Source organism: Passer montanus, unplaced genomic scaffold, assembly GCF_014805655.1.
Source record: "Passer montanus isolate IOZ18808 unplaced genomic scaffold, ASM1480565v1 scaffold391, whole genome shotgun sequence".
Classification (NCBI taxonomy): domain Eukaryota; kingdom Metazoa; phylum Chordata; class Aves; order Passeriformes; family Passeridae; genus Passer; species Passer montanus.
In genome coordinates this window covers 20489-34615 of record NW_024368719.1, presented here as the reverse complement: position 1 = coordinate 34615, position 14127 = coordinate 20489, and the positions used below count along the sequence as shown (strand labels likewise).

General features: G+C 62.8%; 3 protein-coding genes across 3 annotated transcripts; all 3 read right to left on the bottom strand.

Annotated features, from left to right (window-relative positions):
• Positions 1-108: 108 nt before the first annotated feature.
• On the bottom strand, positions 109-9122 carry LOC120506538 (V-type proton ATPase catalytic subunit A-like). The gene is given in 12 exon segments (XM_039718197.1): positions 109-243; positions 1529-1819; positions 2085-2167; positions 2700-2822; positions 3024-3132; positions 3972-4134; positions 4654-4805; positions 5396-5533; positions 5976-6142; positions 6881-7009; positions 8034-8261; positions 8937-9122. Coding segments are annotated over 12 exon segments (1794 nt in total). The 5' UTR covers positions 9013-9122.
• Positions 6753-7847, bottom strand: LOC120506541 (V-type proton ATPase catalytic subunit A-like). The gene is made up of 2 exons (XM_039718205.1): positions 7554-7847; positions 6753-7009 (listed from the first exon to the last, which is right to left on the bottom strand). The coding sequence occupies exons 1-2, from the start codon at positions 7627-7629 to the stop codon at positions 6780-6782; spliced, it is 306 nt and encodes a 101-aa protein (XP_039574139.1). The 5' UTR covers positions 7630-7847; the 3' UTR covers positions 6753-6779.
• A 1055-nt stretch (positions 9123-10177) lies between the features above and the next one.
• Positions 10178-14094, bottom strand: PFDN2 (prefoldin subunit 2). The gene is made up of 4 exons (XM_039718206.1): positions 13942-14094; positions 13453-13652; positions 12698-12944; positions 10178-10432 (listed from the first exon to the last, which is right to left on the bottom strand). The coding sequence occupies exons 1-4, from the start codon at positions 14092-14094 to the stop codon at positions 10259-10261; spliced, it is 774 nt and encodes a 257-aa protein (XP_039574140.1). The 3' UTR covers positions 10178-10258.
• Positions 14095-14127: the final 33 nt, after the last annotated feature.

Sequence of the window (14127 nt, the reverse complement as noted above, 5' to 3'; positions counted from 1 at the left end):
CCGATCTAGGGTTGGGGGTCCCGGGGGTCCCGGTACTGATCAGAGGCAGGGTTGGGGTCAGGGTTGGGGGTCCCGGGGGTCCCGGTACCGGTCACAGGCAGGGTGGGGTCAGGGTTGGGGGTCCCGGGGGTCCCGGGGGTCCCGGTACCGGTCGTAGGCCGAGTATCCGTTCTGCTGCAGGAAGTCGTCCTTGAGCAGTTTGGCCACTTCCAGCGTCACCTTGTCACCCTCGGCCAGCGACGCCTGCGGGGACAGCGGGGTGCTGGCACTGCCGGGACCCCCCAGAGCCCCGGCGCCACGCCAAACCCCACAAACCACACTGATCCCAGAGATCCCAGAGATCCCAGAGATCCCATCAGTGCCACAAACCCCACAAATCCACCCTGCCACGAGCTGCAGGGTCTCAGCCAGCTCCTGCTGCAGGGTCCCACATTCCAGACCCCACAAACCCCACAGACCCAATATCCCACACCCCATATCCCACATCCCACACCCCATATCTCACATCCCAGACCCCACAAATTCCATAAATCCCAGACCTTCCCCACGAGCTGCACGATCTCGGCCAGCTCCTCCTTCTCCTGCGGGGTCCCAGACCCCACATCCCCAATATCCCACACCCCATATCCCACATCCCACACCCCATATCCCACATCCCACACCCCATATCTCACATCCCAGACCCCACAAATTCCATAAATCCCAGACCTTCCCCACGAGCTGCACGATCTCGGCCAGCTCCTCCTTCTCCTGCGGGGTCCCAGACCCCACATCCCACACCCCATATCTCACCTCCCACACTCCATATCCCACATCCTACACCCCATATCCTACATCCCTGACTCCACAGACCCCACAGACACCCAGAGACCCCACAAATCCCAGACCTTCCCCACGAGCTGCAGAGGGTTGGGGGTCCCCTCCTGCAAGGTCCCACATTCCATATCCCACATTGCAGACCCCACAGACCCCACAGACACCCAGAGACCCCACAAATCCCAGACCTTCCCCACAAGCTGCACAATCTCAGCCAGCTCCTCCTGCAAGGTCCCACATTCCATATCCCACATTGCAGACCCCACAGACCCCACACGCCAACCTCACATCCCACACCCTGTATCTCACATCCCCGACCCCACAGACCTCACAGACCCCACAGACCCCATAAATCCCAGACCTTCCCCACGAGCTGCACGATCTCGGCCAGCTCCTCCTCCTCCTGCAGGGTCCCAGACCCCACATCCCACACCCCGTATCTCACATCCCAGACCCCAAAAACCCCACAGACCCCATATTCCAGACCCCATATCTCACATCCCACACCCTGTATCTCACATCCCTGACCCCACAGACCCCACAAATCCCATAAAGGCACCTTCCCCACGAGCTGCACGATCTCGGCAGCTCCTCCTCCTCCTCCTGCAGGGTCCCAGACCCCACATCCCACCCCCCGTATCTCACATCCCATATCCCACATCCCCGACCCCACAGACCCCACAGACCCCCAGAGACCCCACAAATCCCAGACCTTCCCCACGAGCTGCACGATCTCGGCCAGCTCCTCCTCCTCCTGCAGGATGCGCCGGGCGCGGTCGCGCAGCGCGGGCAGCTCGGGGTGGGCGCGCTCGTAGTGCGGCTCGAGGGCGCGCAGGTAGCGCGAGTACGAGATCAGCCAGTTCACCGACGGGAAGTGCTTGCGCTGCGCCAGCTTCTTGTCCAGCCCCCAGAACACCTGCGGTGCCACCCGCTGTCACCCGGTGTCACCCCGGGTCGGGAATGTCACCCCCGGGTCACCCATCCTGTCCCCGAGCTTCTTATCCTCACGGAATACCCAGCACTGTCACCCCCGTGTCACCCCGAGGTCACCCAGCGTCTTTTGTCCAGCCCCCAGAACACCTCGAGTGTCACCCAGTGTCACCCCGTGTCACCCAGTGTCACCCAGTGTCACCCCCGGGTCACTCAGGGCATCCCCGAGCTCTTTATTCCCACAGAATACCCGACAGTGCCACCCCTGTGTCACCTGTGTGTCACCCCGTGTGTCCCTGTGCTTCTTGTGCAGCCCCCAGAACACCTGGGAGTGTCACGGGGCTGCCCAGGCACCGCGCCCGCCCCGCGCGCTCGTAGAACGAGGCCAGGCGGGCACCGAGGTACGCGGGGTACCCGCTGTCTGCGGGGGGACACGGCTGTCACCTCCTGTCACCTCCTGTCACTGCCCTGTCACTGCCCTGTCACCCCCTGTCACCCCCGGGACCCGCTGTCTGCGGGGGGACAGGGCTGTCACCTCCTGTCACCTCCTGTCACCTCAATGTCACTGCCCTGTCACCCCCGGTACCCGCTGTCTGTGGGGACACGGCTGTCACCTCAATGTCACCTCACTGTCACCTCCCTGTCACTGCCCTGTCACCCTCTGTCACCCCGAGTTTTTTGGGGTCTGTCTCCCTTGTGCCCACCCCCCCCACCCCGGGGTTTTTGGGGTCTCTCCCCCCTGGGTTTTTGGGGTCCCTCCCCCCGGGTTTTTGGGGTCTCTCCCCCCAGGTTTTGGGGTCTCCCCCCGGGTTTTGAGGTCTCTCCACGGGGTTTTTGGGGTCTCTCTCCCCGGGGTTTTTGGGGTCTCCCCCCGGGGTTTTTGGGGTCTCTCCCCGGGTTTTGGGGTCTCCCCCCGGGTTTTGGGGTCTCTCCCCCAGGTTTTGGGGTCTCACCCGCCGGCATCTCGGCCAGGCGCCCCGAGATCTCGCGCAGCGCCTCGGCCCAGCGCGAGGTGGAGTCGGCCAGGAGGCAGCTGTGCAGCCCCATGTCCCGGAAATACTCGGCCAGCGTGATCCCTGCACGCGTGTCACACGTGTGTCACACGTGTGTCACACGTGTCACACACCCGGCACACCCCCAGGGACAGCGTGATCCCTGTCACACGTGTGTGTCATACATGTCACACACCTGACACGCACCCAGGGACAGCCCCAGCCCTGTCCCACACACGTGTCCCTGTCACACACACATGTCCCCCCGTGTCCCTGTGTCCCCACCGGTGTAGATGGAGGCCTCGCGGGCGGCCACCGGCATGTTGGACGTGTTGGCCACCAGCGTCGTGCGCTTCATGATGGACTCGGAGCGGCCGCCCACCTCCATGGTCAGCTGGGGACACCGGCGCCACATTGTCACCGCCTGTCACCTCCCTGTGTCACCGCCTGTCACCTCCCTGTGTCACCCCTGTCACCCCTGCGTCACCACGGGACAGCCCTGCCACCCCCATGTCCCACCATGTCCCGTGTCCCCATGTCACCTCGGAGAAGTCCCTGAGGACTCTCCATGAACACCTGTGTCACTGTCACTTCACCTCCCTGTGTCAGTCACAGTGCCACCTCTGTGTGCCAGTGCCATCCCAATGTCCCCTCATGTCCCCGTGTCCCACCGTGTCCCAGTGCCACGCCCTCTCCCAGTGCCACCCCGATGTCTAGTGTCCCCATGTCACCTCGGAGAAGTCCCTGAGGACCCTCCATGAACTCCCGTGTCACTGTCACTGCCCTGCCACCCCCGTGTCACAGTGCCACCTCTGTGTGCCAGTGCCATCCCAATGTCCCCTCATGTCCCCGTGTCCCACCGTGTCCCAGTGCCACGCCCTCTCCCAGTGCCACCCCGATGTCCTCCCGTGTCCCAGTGCCACTCCGATGTCCCACCATGTCCCGTGTCCCCATGTCACCTTGGGAAAATCCCTGAGGACTCTCCATGAACACCCGTGTCACTGCCACCCCCCTGCCACCCCGATGTCCCTCCTGTGTCCCGCCATCTCCCAGTGCCACCCCGATGTCTAGTGTCCCCATGTCACCTCGGGGAAGTCCCTGATGACCCTCCATGGACACCCGTGTCACTGCCACCCCCCTGCCACCCCCATGCCGCAGTGGCACGCCCTCTCCCGGTGCCACCCCGCTGTCCCCGGTGTCCCGGTGTGCCGGTGGCCGGCGTGGCGCTGTCACCTCGGGGAAGTCCCGCAGCACCTCGGACATTTCGTTGCCGCGCTCCCCGCAGCCCACGTAGACGATGACGTCGCTGTTGGAGTACTTGGACAGGGACTGGGAAATCACCGTCTTCCCGCAGCCGAACGCGCCCGGGATGGCCGTGGTGCCCCCCTGCACGCACCTGGCGACACGGCGACACGCCGCGGCGGTGGTGGCACCGCGGCGACACCCCGCGCCTGTCCCCGTGGCCGTCCCCACCCCCGTCCCTGCGCCAGCACCGTCCTGTCGCTGCTTGCCGCTCCCCATCCCTGTCCCCAAATCCAGCTCTGCTTGTCCCCAAATCCATTGCTCCCTGCCCCCAAATCTATCGCTCCCTGTCCCCATCCCTGTCCCCAAATCCAGCTCTCCCTGTCCTCATTCCTGTCCCCAAATCCAGCTGTCCCTGTCCCCAAATCGCTCCCTGTCTCCATCCCTGTCCCCAAATCCATCTCTCCCTGTCCCCATTCCCTGTCCTGAGCTCTGTCTTTCCTTGTCCCCAGTCCCATCCCTGTCCCTGTCCTTGTCCCCATCCCTGTCCCAACCAATCCCGTTCCCTACAGGAACAGCGCACCCCCCGCTCAGTCCCGATCCCGAGCCCGATCCCGATCCCGGTCCCTGTCCCAGTCCCGATCCCAGTCCCGGTGCTGGTGCCGGTGCCTACGGGAAGAGCGCGTCCAGGACCCTCTGGCCGGTCAGCAGGGGGTGATTGGCCGGGAGCTTCTCGGCCACGGGCCGGACCTGCCGGACCGGCCACACCTGGATCATGGAGAGCGGCTCGCGGACCCCCTGGAACTCCAGCTCCAGCACCACGTCCTGCGGGATCGGCCGGGATCAGCCCGGGACCGGCCCGGGATCAACCCGGGATCAGCCCAGGACCAGCCCGGGACTGACCCGGGATCAGCCGGGGATCAGCTGGAGTTAGCCGGGATCAACCCGGGACCGGCCCGGGATCAGTCTGGGATCAACCCGGGACCAGGCGGGATTAGCCAGGATCTATCCGGGATCAGCCTGAGTTAGCCCGGATCAGCCCGGGACCGGCCCGGGATTAGCAGGGATCGACCGGGATCGACCCGGGATCAGCCCGAGACACCCCACACAGCCCCCACCCCCCCTATCCCGATCCCAATCCCGCTAATCCCGACCCCACTCCCACGGATCCCGATGGTCCTGGTCCCGGTCCCGCTGATCCCAATGATCCCGGTACCGGTCCCGCTGATCCCAATTATCCCTATCCCGCTCCCGGTGATCCCAATGATCCCGGTCCCTCTGATCCCAATCCCGCTAATCCGGTTGATCCCGATCCCGACCCCGCTGAACCCAATGATCCCGACGGCAATCCCGCCGGTCCCGGTGCCGGTGCCGGTGCCGGTCCCGGTGCCGGTCCCGGTGCCGGTGCCGCTCACCGCCGCGCCGTAGTGCCCGGGGGGCGCGATGTAGGTGACGGTGCCGCGGCTGCGGGGCGGGACCATCAGCCGGTGCTGCAGCAGCGAGTTCTCCGCCCCCGAGCCGTAAATGTCCCCGCCCGTCACGTGGCTCCCGACCTGGGGACACGGCGGTGACACCGTCAGCGACCCCCGGGGGTCCCCTGTGTCCCTCCTGTGCCCCTCGTGTGACCCGTGTCCCCATGTCCCTGCATCCTGCCACTGTGTCCCCCAATGTCCCTGTAAACCCCGTGTCCCGATGTCCCCTGTGTCTCTGTGTCCCCCCATGTCCCCACGGCTCTGTGACCCCCGTGTCCCTGAGTCCCCCATGTCCCTGTGTCCTGTCGGTGGTGGGGGGACAGGGCAGGGCGGGGGGGACAGGGAGGGGACAGGGAGGGGCGGGACAGAGGGGACAGGGCAAGGCAGAAGGGAGCGACAAGGGAGGGGACAGGACGGGGGAACAGGGAGGGGACAGAGCAGGCCGGGACAGGACACAGGCTCAGGGGAAGACGGGAGGGGAAAGCGAAGGACGGCGGGGACAGGGCGGGGCGGCCGGAGGGACAGCGCGGTGGCGGGGAGGGGACAGCGGGGACAGGATACAGGTCTCCTCGTACACCTGGAGCGTGGCCATGTCCCCCTCGAGCCGGATGATCTCCCCCACGAGCTCCGCGTGTCCCACCCGCACCAGCTCGTACATGGCCGCCCCCGCCATGCGCGTGGCTGTCACCACTGCGGGGACACGCCGCTGCCACCCGGGCCACCACCGCACAGGGGACCCCCGTGTTCCCCAGCCCAGCCCCGGGGTCCCCATCCCTGTCCCCTCCCCTGTCACCACTGCGGGGACACGCCGCTGCCACCCGGGCCACCACCGCACAGGGGACCCCCGTGTTCCCCAGCCCAGCCCCGGGGTCCCCATCCCTGTCCCCTCCCCTGTCACCACTGCGGGGACACGCCGCTGGCACCCCGGCGCGGGGCCACCACCCCCCGACATCCCGCCTTGTCACCGGGCCAGCCCCGGGGTCACCACCCCACCCGGGACCCCGCTGTCCCCATCGCTGTCCCCTCCCCACGGCCACCCGCGGGTGCTTTCCCACGCTGTCCCCTCACCATTGTCCCCTCCCCATTGTCCCCTCTCCTGTCCCCGTTTCAGTGCCACAAACGCCACCGGGATCCCCATTCCCGGCTGTCCCCCTGTCCCCGGGGTGTCCCACGATGTCCCCTCCCATTGTCCCCTCTCCATTTTTCCCTCCCCCAGTGCCGGACAGGGCAGGGCGGGGGTGACAGGGAGGGGACAGGGAGGGGACGGGGAGGGGACAGGAAGGAGGGACAAGGGAGGGGACAGAGCAGGCTGGGACAGGACACAGGCTCAGGGGAAGAAGGGAGGGGACAGCGAAGGACGGCGGGGACAGGGCGGGGCGGCCGGAGGGACAGCGCGGTGGCGGGGAGGGGACAGCGGGGACAGGATACAGGTCTCCTCGTACACCTGGAGCGTGGCCATGTCCCCCTCGAGCCGGATGATCTCCCCCACGAGCTCCGCGTGTCCCACCCGCACCAGCTCGTACATGGCCGCCCCCGCCATGCGCGTGGCTGTCACCACTGCGGGGACACGCCGCTGCCACCCGGGCCACCACCGCACAGGGGACCCCCGTGTTCCCCAGCCCAGCCCCGGGGTCCCCATCCCTGTCCCCTCCCCTGTCACCACTGCGGGGACACGCCGCTGGCACCCCGGCGCGGGGCCACCACCCCCCGACATCCCGCCTTGTCACCGGGCCAGCCCCGGGGTCACCACCCCACCCGGGACCCCGCTGTCCCCATCGCTGTCCCCTCCCCACGGCCACCCGCGGGTGCTTTCCCACGCTGTCCCCTCACCATTGTCCCCTCCCCATTGTCCCCTCTCCTGTCCCCGTTTCAGTGCCACAAACGCCACCGGGATCCCCATTCCCGGCTGTCCCCCTGTCCCCGGGGTCCCGAACGACGGCGCGGGGCCACCACCCCTCTCCATTTTTCCCTCCCCCAGTGCCCCCCTCCTGTCCCCATTGTCCCCCCTTCATTGTCCCCTCTCCTGTCCCCATTTTAGCGCCACAAACGCCACCGGGTCCCCATCCCCGGGCTGTCCCCAGGTGTCCCAGTGTCGCCGTACCGGGCCCGGACACGCCATGCACGGCCCCCACCAGGCTCTCGCGCTCCTCCAGCCGCGTCCCCCGTGTCCCCTCCATGCTGTCCCCTCCCCGCCGCGCTGCCACCGCCGTTAAATGGCCCCGGGCGCCGGCGACAACCGGACAGGGCCACCGCGGGTGTGGCACCGCGCGCGGCCAACGGCGGCGTCCCCACCCCCGGGGACACCGCGGGGACAGCGGGGCGACACCGGCTGGCTCCGGTGGCAGGGCCAGCGCGGGTGTGGCACTGTGTGCAGTCAACAGCTGCCGCGGGTGACACCGGGGGACACCGGCACGGCCCGGCTCGGTGTCACCCACGGTGGCAGCGGGTGTCCTTGTCACCTCCCTGCCGTGTGGACAGGGCAGGGCGGGGGTGACAGGGAGGGGACAGGGAGGGGACGGGGAGGGGACAGGAAGGAGGGACAAGGGAGGGGACAGAGCAGGCTGGGACAGGACACAGGCTCAGGGGAAGAAGGGAGGGGACAGCGAAGGACGGCGGGGACAGGGCGGGGCGGCCGGAGGGACAGCGCGGTGGCGGGGAGGGGACAGCGGGGACAGGATACAGGTCTCCTCGTACACCTGGAGCGTGGCCATGTCCCCCTCGAGCCGGATGATCTCCCCCACGAGCTCCGCGTGTCCCACCCGCACCAGCTCGTACATGGCCGCCCCCGCCATGCGCGTGGCTGTCACCACTGCGGGGACACGCCGCTGCCACCCGGGCCACCACCGCACAGGGGACCCCCGTGTTCCCCAGCCCAGCCCCGGGGTCCCCATCCCTGTCCCCTCCCCTGTCACCACTGCGGGGACACGCCGCTGGCACCCCGGCGCGGGGCCACCACCCCCCGACATCCCGCCTTGTCACCGGGCCAGCCCCGGGGTCACCACCCCACCCGGGACCCCGCTGTCCCCATCGCTGTCCCCTCCCCACGGCCACCCGCGGGTGCTTTCCCACGCTGTCCCCTCACCATTGTCCCCTCCCCATTGTCCCCTCTCCTGTCCCCGTTTCAGTGCCACAAACGCCACCGGGATCCCCATTCCCGGCTGTCCCCCTGTCCCCGGGGTGTCCCACGATGTCCCCTCCCATTGTCCCCCCTCCTGTCCCCATTGTCCCCCCTTCATTGTCCCCTCTCCTGTCCCCATTTTAGCGTCACAAACGGCACCGGGTCCCCATCCCCGGTTGTCCCCGTCCCCAGGGTGTCCCACGATGTCCCCTCCTGTTCCCAACTCTGTCCCCTCCCTTTTCCCCCTCATTGTCCCCTCCCCTGTCCCTCTGTCCCCATTAGCGCCACAAACGGCACCGGGTCCCCATCCCCGGCTGTCCCCGCGGTGTCCCCGGGCTGTCCCCAGGTGTCCCAGTGTCGCCGTACCGGGCCCGGACACGCCATGCACGGCCCCCACCAGGCTCTCGCGCTCCTCCAGCCGCGTCCCCCGTGTCCCCTCCATGCTGTCCCCTCCCCGCCGCGCTGCCACCGCCGTTAAATGGCCCCGGGCGCCGGCGACAACCGGACAGGGCCACCGCGGGTGTGGCACCGCGCGCGGCCAACGGCGGCGTCCCCACCCCCGGGGACACCGCGGGGACAGCGGGGCGACACCGGCTGGCTCCGGTGGCAGGGCCAGCGCGGGTGTGGCACTGTGTGCAGTCAACAGCTGCCGCGGGTGACACCGGGGGACACCGGCACGGCCCGGCTCGGTGTCACCCACGGTGGCAGCGGGTGTCCTTGTCACCTCCCTGCCGTGTCCTTGGCACCACTTTCTCTTTGTCACCGCCACGGCCTTGTCACCCCTTCTTTTGTCACTCTCGTGGCCTTGTCACCTCCCTGCTGTGTCCTTGTCACCCCCTTCTGTCACTCCCACATCCTTGTCACCCCCTTCTCTTTGTCACCCCCCCATGTCCTTGTCACCCCCATGTCCCTGTCACCCCCATGTCCCCGTCACCTCCTTCTCTTTGTCACCCCCCCATGTCCTTGTCACCCCCTCGTCCCTGTCACCCCCATGTCCTTGTCACCCCTTTCTCTTTGTCACCCCCCCATGTCCTTGTCACCTCCTCATCCTTGTCACCCCCATGTCCTTGTCACCCCCTCATCCCTGTCACCTCCTTCTCTTTGTCACTCCTTTCCCTTTGTCACCTCTGTGACCTTGAAGTGTCACCAGCACAATTTCGGGTCCCCCCTGACACCCCCCTAATTTCGGGTTGCCACCCCCATTTTTGGAGTCCCCTTTTTACCCCATTTTTGGGGTCCCCTCTCCTCATTTTTGGGTTCCCACCCCCACTTTTGGGGTCCCTTTTCCCCCCCATTTTTTCCCCATTTTGGGTTCTCACTCCCATTTTGGGGTCCCCTTTCCCCCCCATTTTTGGGGTTCCTTTTTCCCCCATTTTTGGGGTCCCCTCTCCTCATTTTTGGGTTCCCACTCCCATTTTTGGGGTCTCCTTTTTCCCCCCATTTTGGGGTCTCACCCCCATTTTTGGGATCCCTTTTTCCCCATTTTGGGGTCCCACCCTCCATTTTTAGGGTCCCCCTTGGCACCCCCCACATTTGGGGTCTCCCCCTTTCCCCCCTCCCCTCGCCCCAAACCCTTTCCCCCCTTTTCCCACAAAAACCAACCCTGGCATTGTCCCAAACTCACGTTTATTACCCAAAACCCCCCAAAACGACCCCAAATCCCCCTGGGAATTTTTTTTTGGGGGGGGTCAGGACACCAGGACCCCCCCGGGGCCCCCCTTGCCCCCCTCGGGGCCGTCCCTGGGCGTGGATTTGGGGTCGTCCTCCCCCACCAGGCGGATGTTGTGGCGTTCCCGAAATTCCGAGAGCTCCCGGCCCTTGGCCTGCAGCTGCTGCGCCAGAGCCTCGATCAGCTTGGAGATCTGGGGCGAAAAACGGGGAAAATGGGAAAAAAATGGCAATTATAGGAATTATGGGAATTGGGGAAAAGAGAGAGACTTGGTTAGAGTGGAGATCTGGGGCGAAAAATGGGGAAAATGGGAAAAACGGGAATTATGGGAATTGGGGGAAAGAGAGAGACTCGGTCAGCTTGGAGATCTGGGGGGAAAAACGGGGAAAATGGGAAAAACGGGAATTGGGGAAAAGAGAGAGACTCGGTTAGAGTGGAGATCTGGGGGGAAAAAGGGGGAAAATGGGAAAAACGGGAATTACGGGAATTGGGGGAAAGAGAGAGACTCGGTTAGAGTGGAGATCTGGGGAGAAAAACGGGGAAAATGGGAAATAGTGGAAAAGCAGGAAAAGACAGAGACTTGATTAGGTTGGAAATCTAAGGGGAAAATAATGGAGCGAACATGAGAAAAAAGAGAAAAAGGAGAGGAAAAAAAAGGGGAAAATGGCCTGAGGTTTTTTATTGGGGTGGTCCCAGCAGATTTTTTGGGCTCCCCATTGGATGTTTATGGGATCCTACTGGATTTTGGGATATCCCACTGGATTTTGAGATACCCTATTGGGTTTTTATGGGATCTCATTGGATTTGGGTCTATCCCAGCAGATTTTAGAATACTCTGTAAAATGTTTAAAGGATTCCTTTGGGTTTGGGGCTGTCCCAGTGGATTTTTAAGGGATCCCAATAGGTTTAGGGCTATCGCACTGGGTTTTTATGGGATCCCAGTGGGATTTTGGGCGAGACTTGATTAGGTTGGAAATCTAAGGGGAAAATAATGGAGCGAACATGAGAAAAAAGAGAAAAAGGAGAGGAAAAAAAAGGGGAAAATGGCCTGAGGTTTTTTATTGGGGTGGTCCCAGCAGATTTTTTGGGCTCCCCATTGGATGTTTATGGGATCCTACTGGATTTTGGGATATCCCACTGGATTTTGAGATACCCTATTGGGTTTTTATGGGATCTCATTGGATTTGGGTCTATCCCAGCAGATTTTAGAATACTCTGTAAAATGTTTAAAGGATTCCTTTGGGTTTGGGGCTGTCCCAGTGGATTTTTAAGGGATCCCAGTAGGTTTAGGGCTATCCCACTGGATTTTTATGGGATCCCATTGTGTTTTCATGGCATCCCAGTGGGTTTAGAGCTATCCCATTGTGTTTTTATGGGATCCCATTGTGTTTTTATGGGATCCCATTGGGTTTTTATGGGATCCCATTGGGTTTTTATGGGATCCCATTGGGTTTAGAGCCATCCCATTGTGTTTTCATGGGATCCCATTGTGTTTTTATGGGATCCCATTGGGTTTTTATGGGATCCCATTGGGTTTAGAGGGATCCCATTGTGTTTTTATGGGATCCCATTGGGTTTTTATGGGATCCCATTGGGTTTTTATGGGATCCCATTGGGTTTAGAGCCATCCCATTGTGTTTTCATGGGATCCCAGTGTGTGTAGGGCCATCCCAGTGTGTTTAGGGCCATCCCATTGTGTTTTTCTGGGATCCCATTGGGATTTTGGGTTCTCCACTGTGTTTTTATGTGATCCCATTGTGTTCTTATGGAATCCCATTGTGTTTTTCTGGGATCCCATTGGGATTTTGGGTTCCCCATTGGGCTTTTAAGGAATCCCAGTGGGTTTAGGGCTATCCCACTGGGTTTTTACGGGATCCCAGTGGGTTTAGAGGCATCCCATTGTGTTTTCATGGGATCCCATTGTGTTTAGGGCCATCCCATTGTGTTTAGGGCCATCCCACTGGGTTTTTATGGGATCCCATTGGGTTTTTATGGGATCCCATTGGGTTTAGGGCCATCCCATTGGGTTTTTATGGGATCCCATTAGGTTTTTATGGGATCCCATTGTGTTTTTATGGGATCATATTGGGTTTTTATGGGATCCAATTGTGTTTAGGGCCATCCCATTGGGTTTTTATGGGATCCCATTGTGTTTTTATGGGATCCCATTGAGTTTAATGCCATCCCATTGTGTTTTTATGGGATCCCAGTGAGGTTTTTCTGGGATCCCATTGGGATTTTGGGTTCCCCATTGTGTTTTTATGGGATCCCATTGTGTTCTTATGGGATCCCATTGGGTTTAGAACCATCCCATTGTGGTTTTCTGCGATCCCAGTGGGTTTAGGGCCATCCCATTGGGTTTTTATGGGATCCCATTGGGTTTTTATGTGATCCCATTGTGTTTAGGGCCACCCCATTAGATTTTCACAGGACCCCAGTGTGGGTTTGGGTCCCAGACCTGCTCCCTGTTGCTCTCCAGGGCGGGCAGCACCTCCTTGACCGTCCTCTCCACCAGCACGCCGCCGACCATGCGGAAACACTTCCGGGTGGGATCCACCTCCCGCAGCGTCTCGATCACCAGCCTGGGGGTCAGCACCCAAACCACCCCGGATAGACCCCAGATCCACCCCAAAAATACCCCAAATCCCCGGCCCAAATCCACCCCAAAACACCTCAGATATACCCCAAATCTCTGGCCCAAATCCCTGTCCCAAAACACCCCAAACATATCCCAAATCCCCGGCCCAAATCTGTCCCAAATCCACCCCAAATATACCCCAAATCCCCGCCCCAAAAGACCCCAGATATACCCCAAATCCCTGGCCCAAATCCACCCCAAATAAATCCCAAATCCCTGTCCCAAACCCACCCCGAATAAACCCCAAATCCCTGTCCCAAATCCACGCCAAATACACCCCAAATCCTCGGCCCAAATCCGCCCCAAATAAATCTCAAATCCGTGTCCCCAACCCACCCCGAATAAACCCCAAATCCCTGTCCCAAATATACCCCAAATAAATCCCAAATCTCTGCCCCAAATATATCCCAAATCTCCCCTAAATAGACTGCAAACCTCTCTTAACTGGGAGCCACTGGGGGGGCTGGGATGGGACTGGGAATAGGACTGGGAATGGGAATGGGACTGGGAGTGACTGGGATGGACTGAAAATGGACTGGGATTGACTGGGACGCCTCCCCATGCCCTCCCCTCACTCCTCTGCCCCCCCGGGGCCCCTCCCGGGTTCCCGGTCGGCCCTGACCTGCTCGGCGCTCAGCCCCTTCCCCGCCGGGGCCGCCCCTCGCCCCTTCCCCGGCTCCGCCATCTTGTCCCGCGCGCCTCCGCCTCTTCCGCTCCGTCCCGCCGTCACTTCCGGCCGCCATCTTGGGTGCGTTGGGGGGTGGTTGGGGCAGTTCTGAGGGGGTTGGGGGCAGTTTGGGGAGTGTTTGGGGCAGTTCTGAGGGGGTTTGGGTCAATTTTGAGGGGGTCTGGGGTAGTTTTGGTGAGGTTTGGGGTGTGTTTGGGGCAGTTTAGAGGGATCTAGGGCAGTTTTGGGAGGTGTTTGGGGTAGTTTTGAGGGTGTTTGGGGCAGTTTGGGGGTGTCTGGGGCAGTTTTGAGGTAGTTTAAGGGGTGTTTGGGGGGGTCTGGGGTACTTTTGAGGGACTTTGGGGCAGTTTGGGGGGGTCTGGCAGCAGGCCCTGACCTGCTCGGCGCTCAGCCCCTTCCCCGCCGGGGCCGCCCCTCGCCCCTTCCCCGGCTCCGCCATCTTGTCCCGCGCGCCTCCGCCTCTTCCGCTCCGTCCCGCCGTCACTTCCGGCCGCCATCTTGGGTGCGGGTGAGGCGGCGGCGGCGCCATCTTGGGTGAGGGCAGCGCCTGAGGGGGGGACTT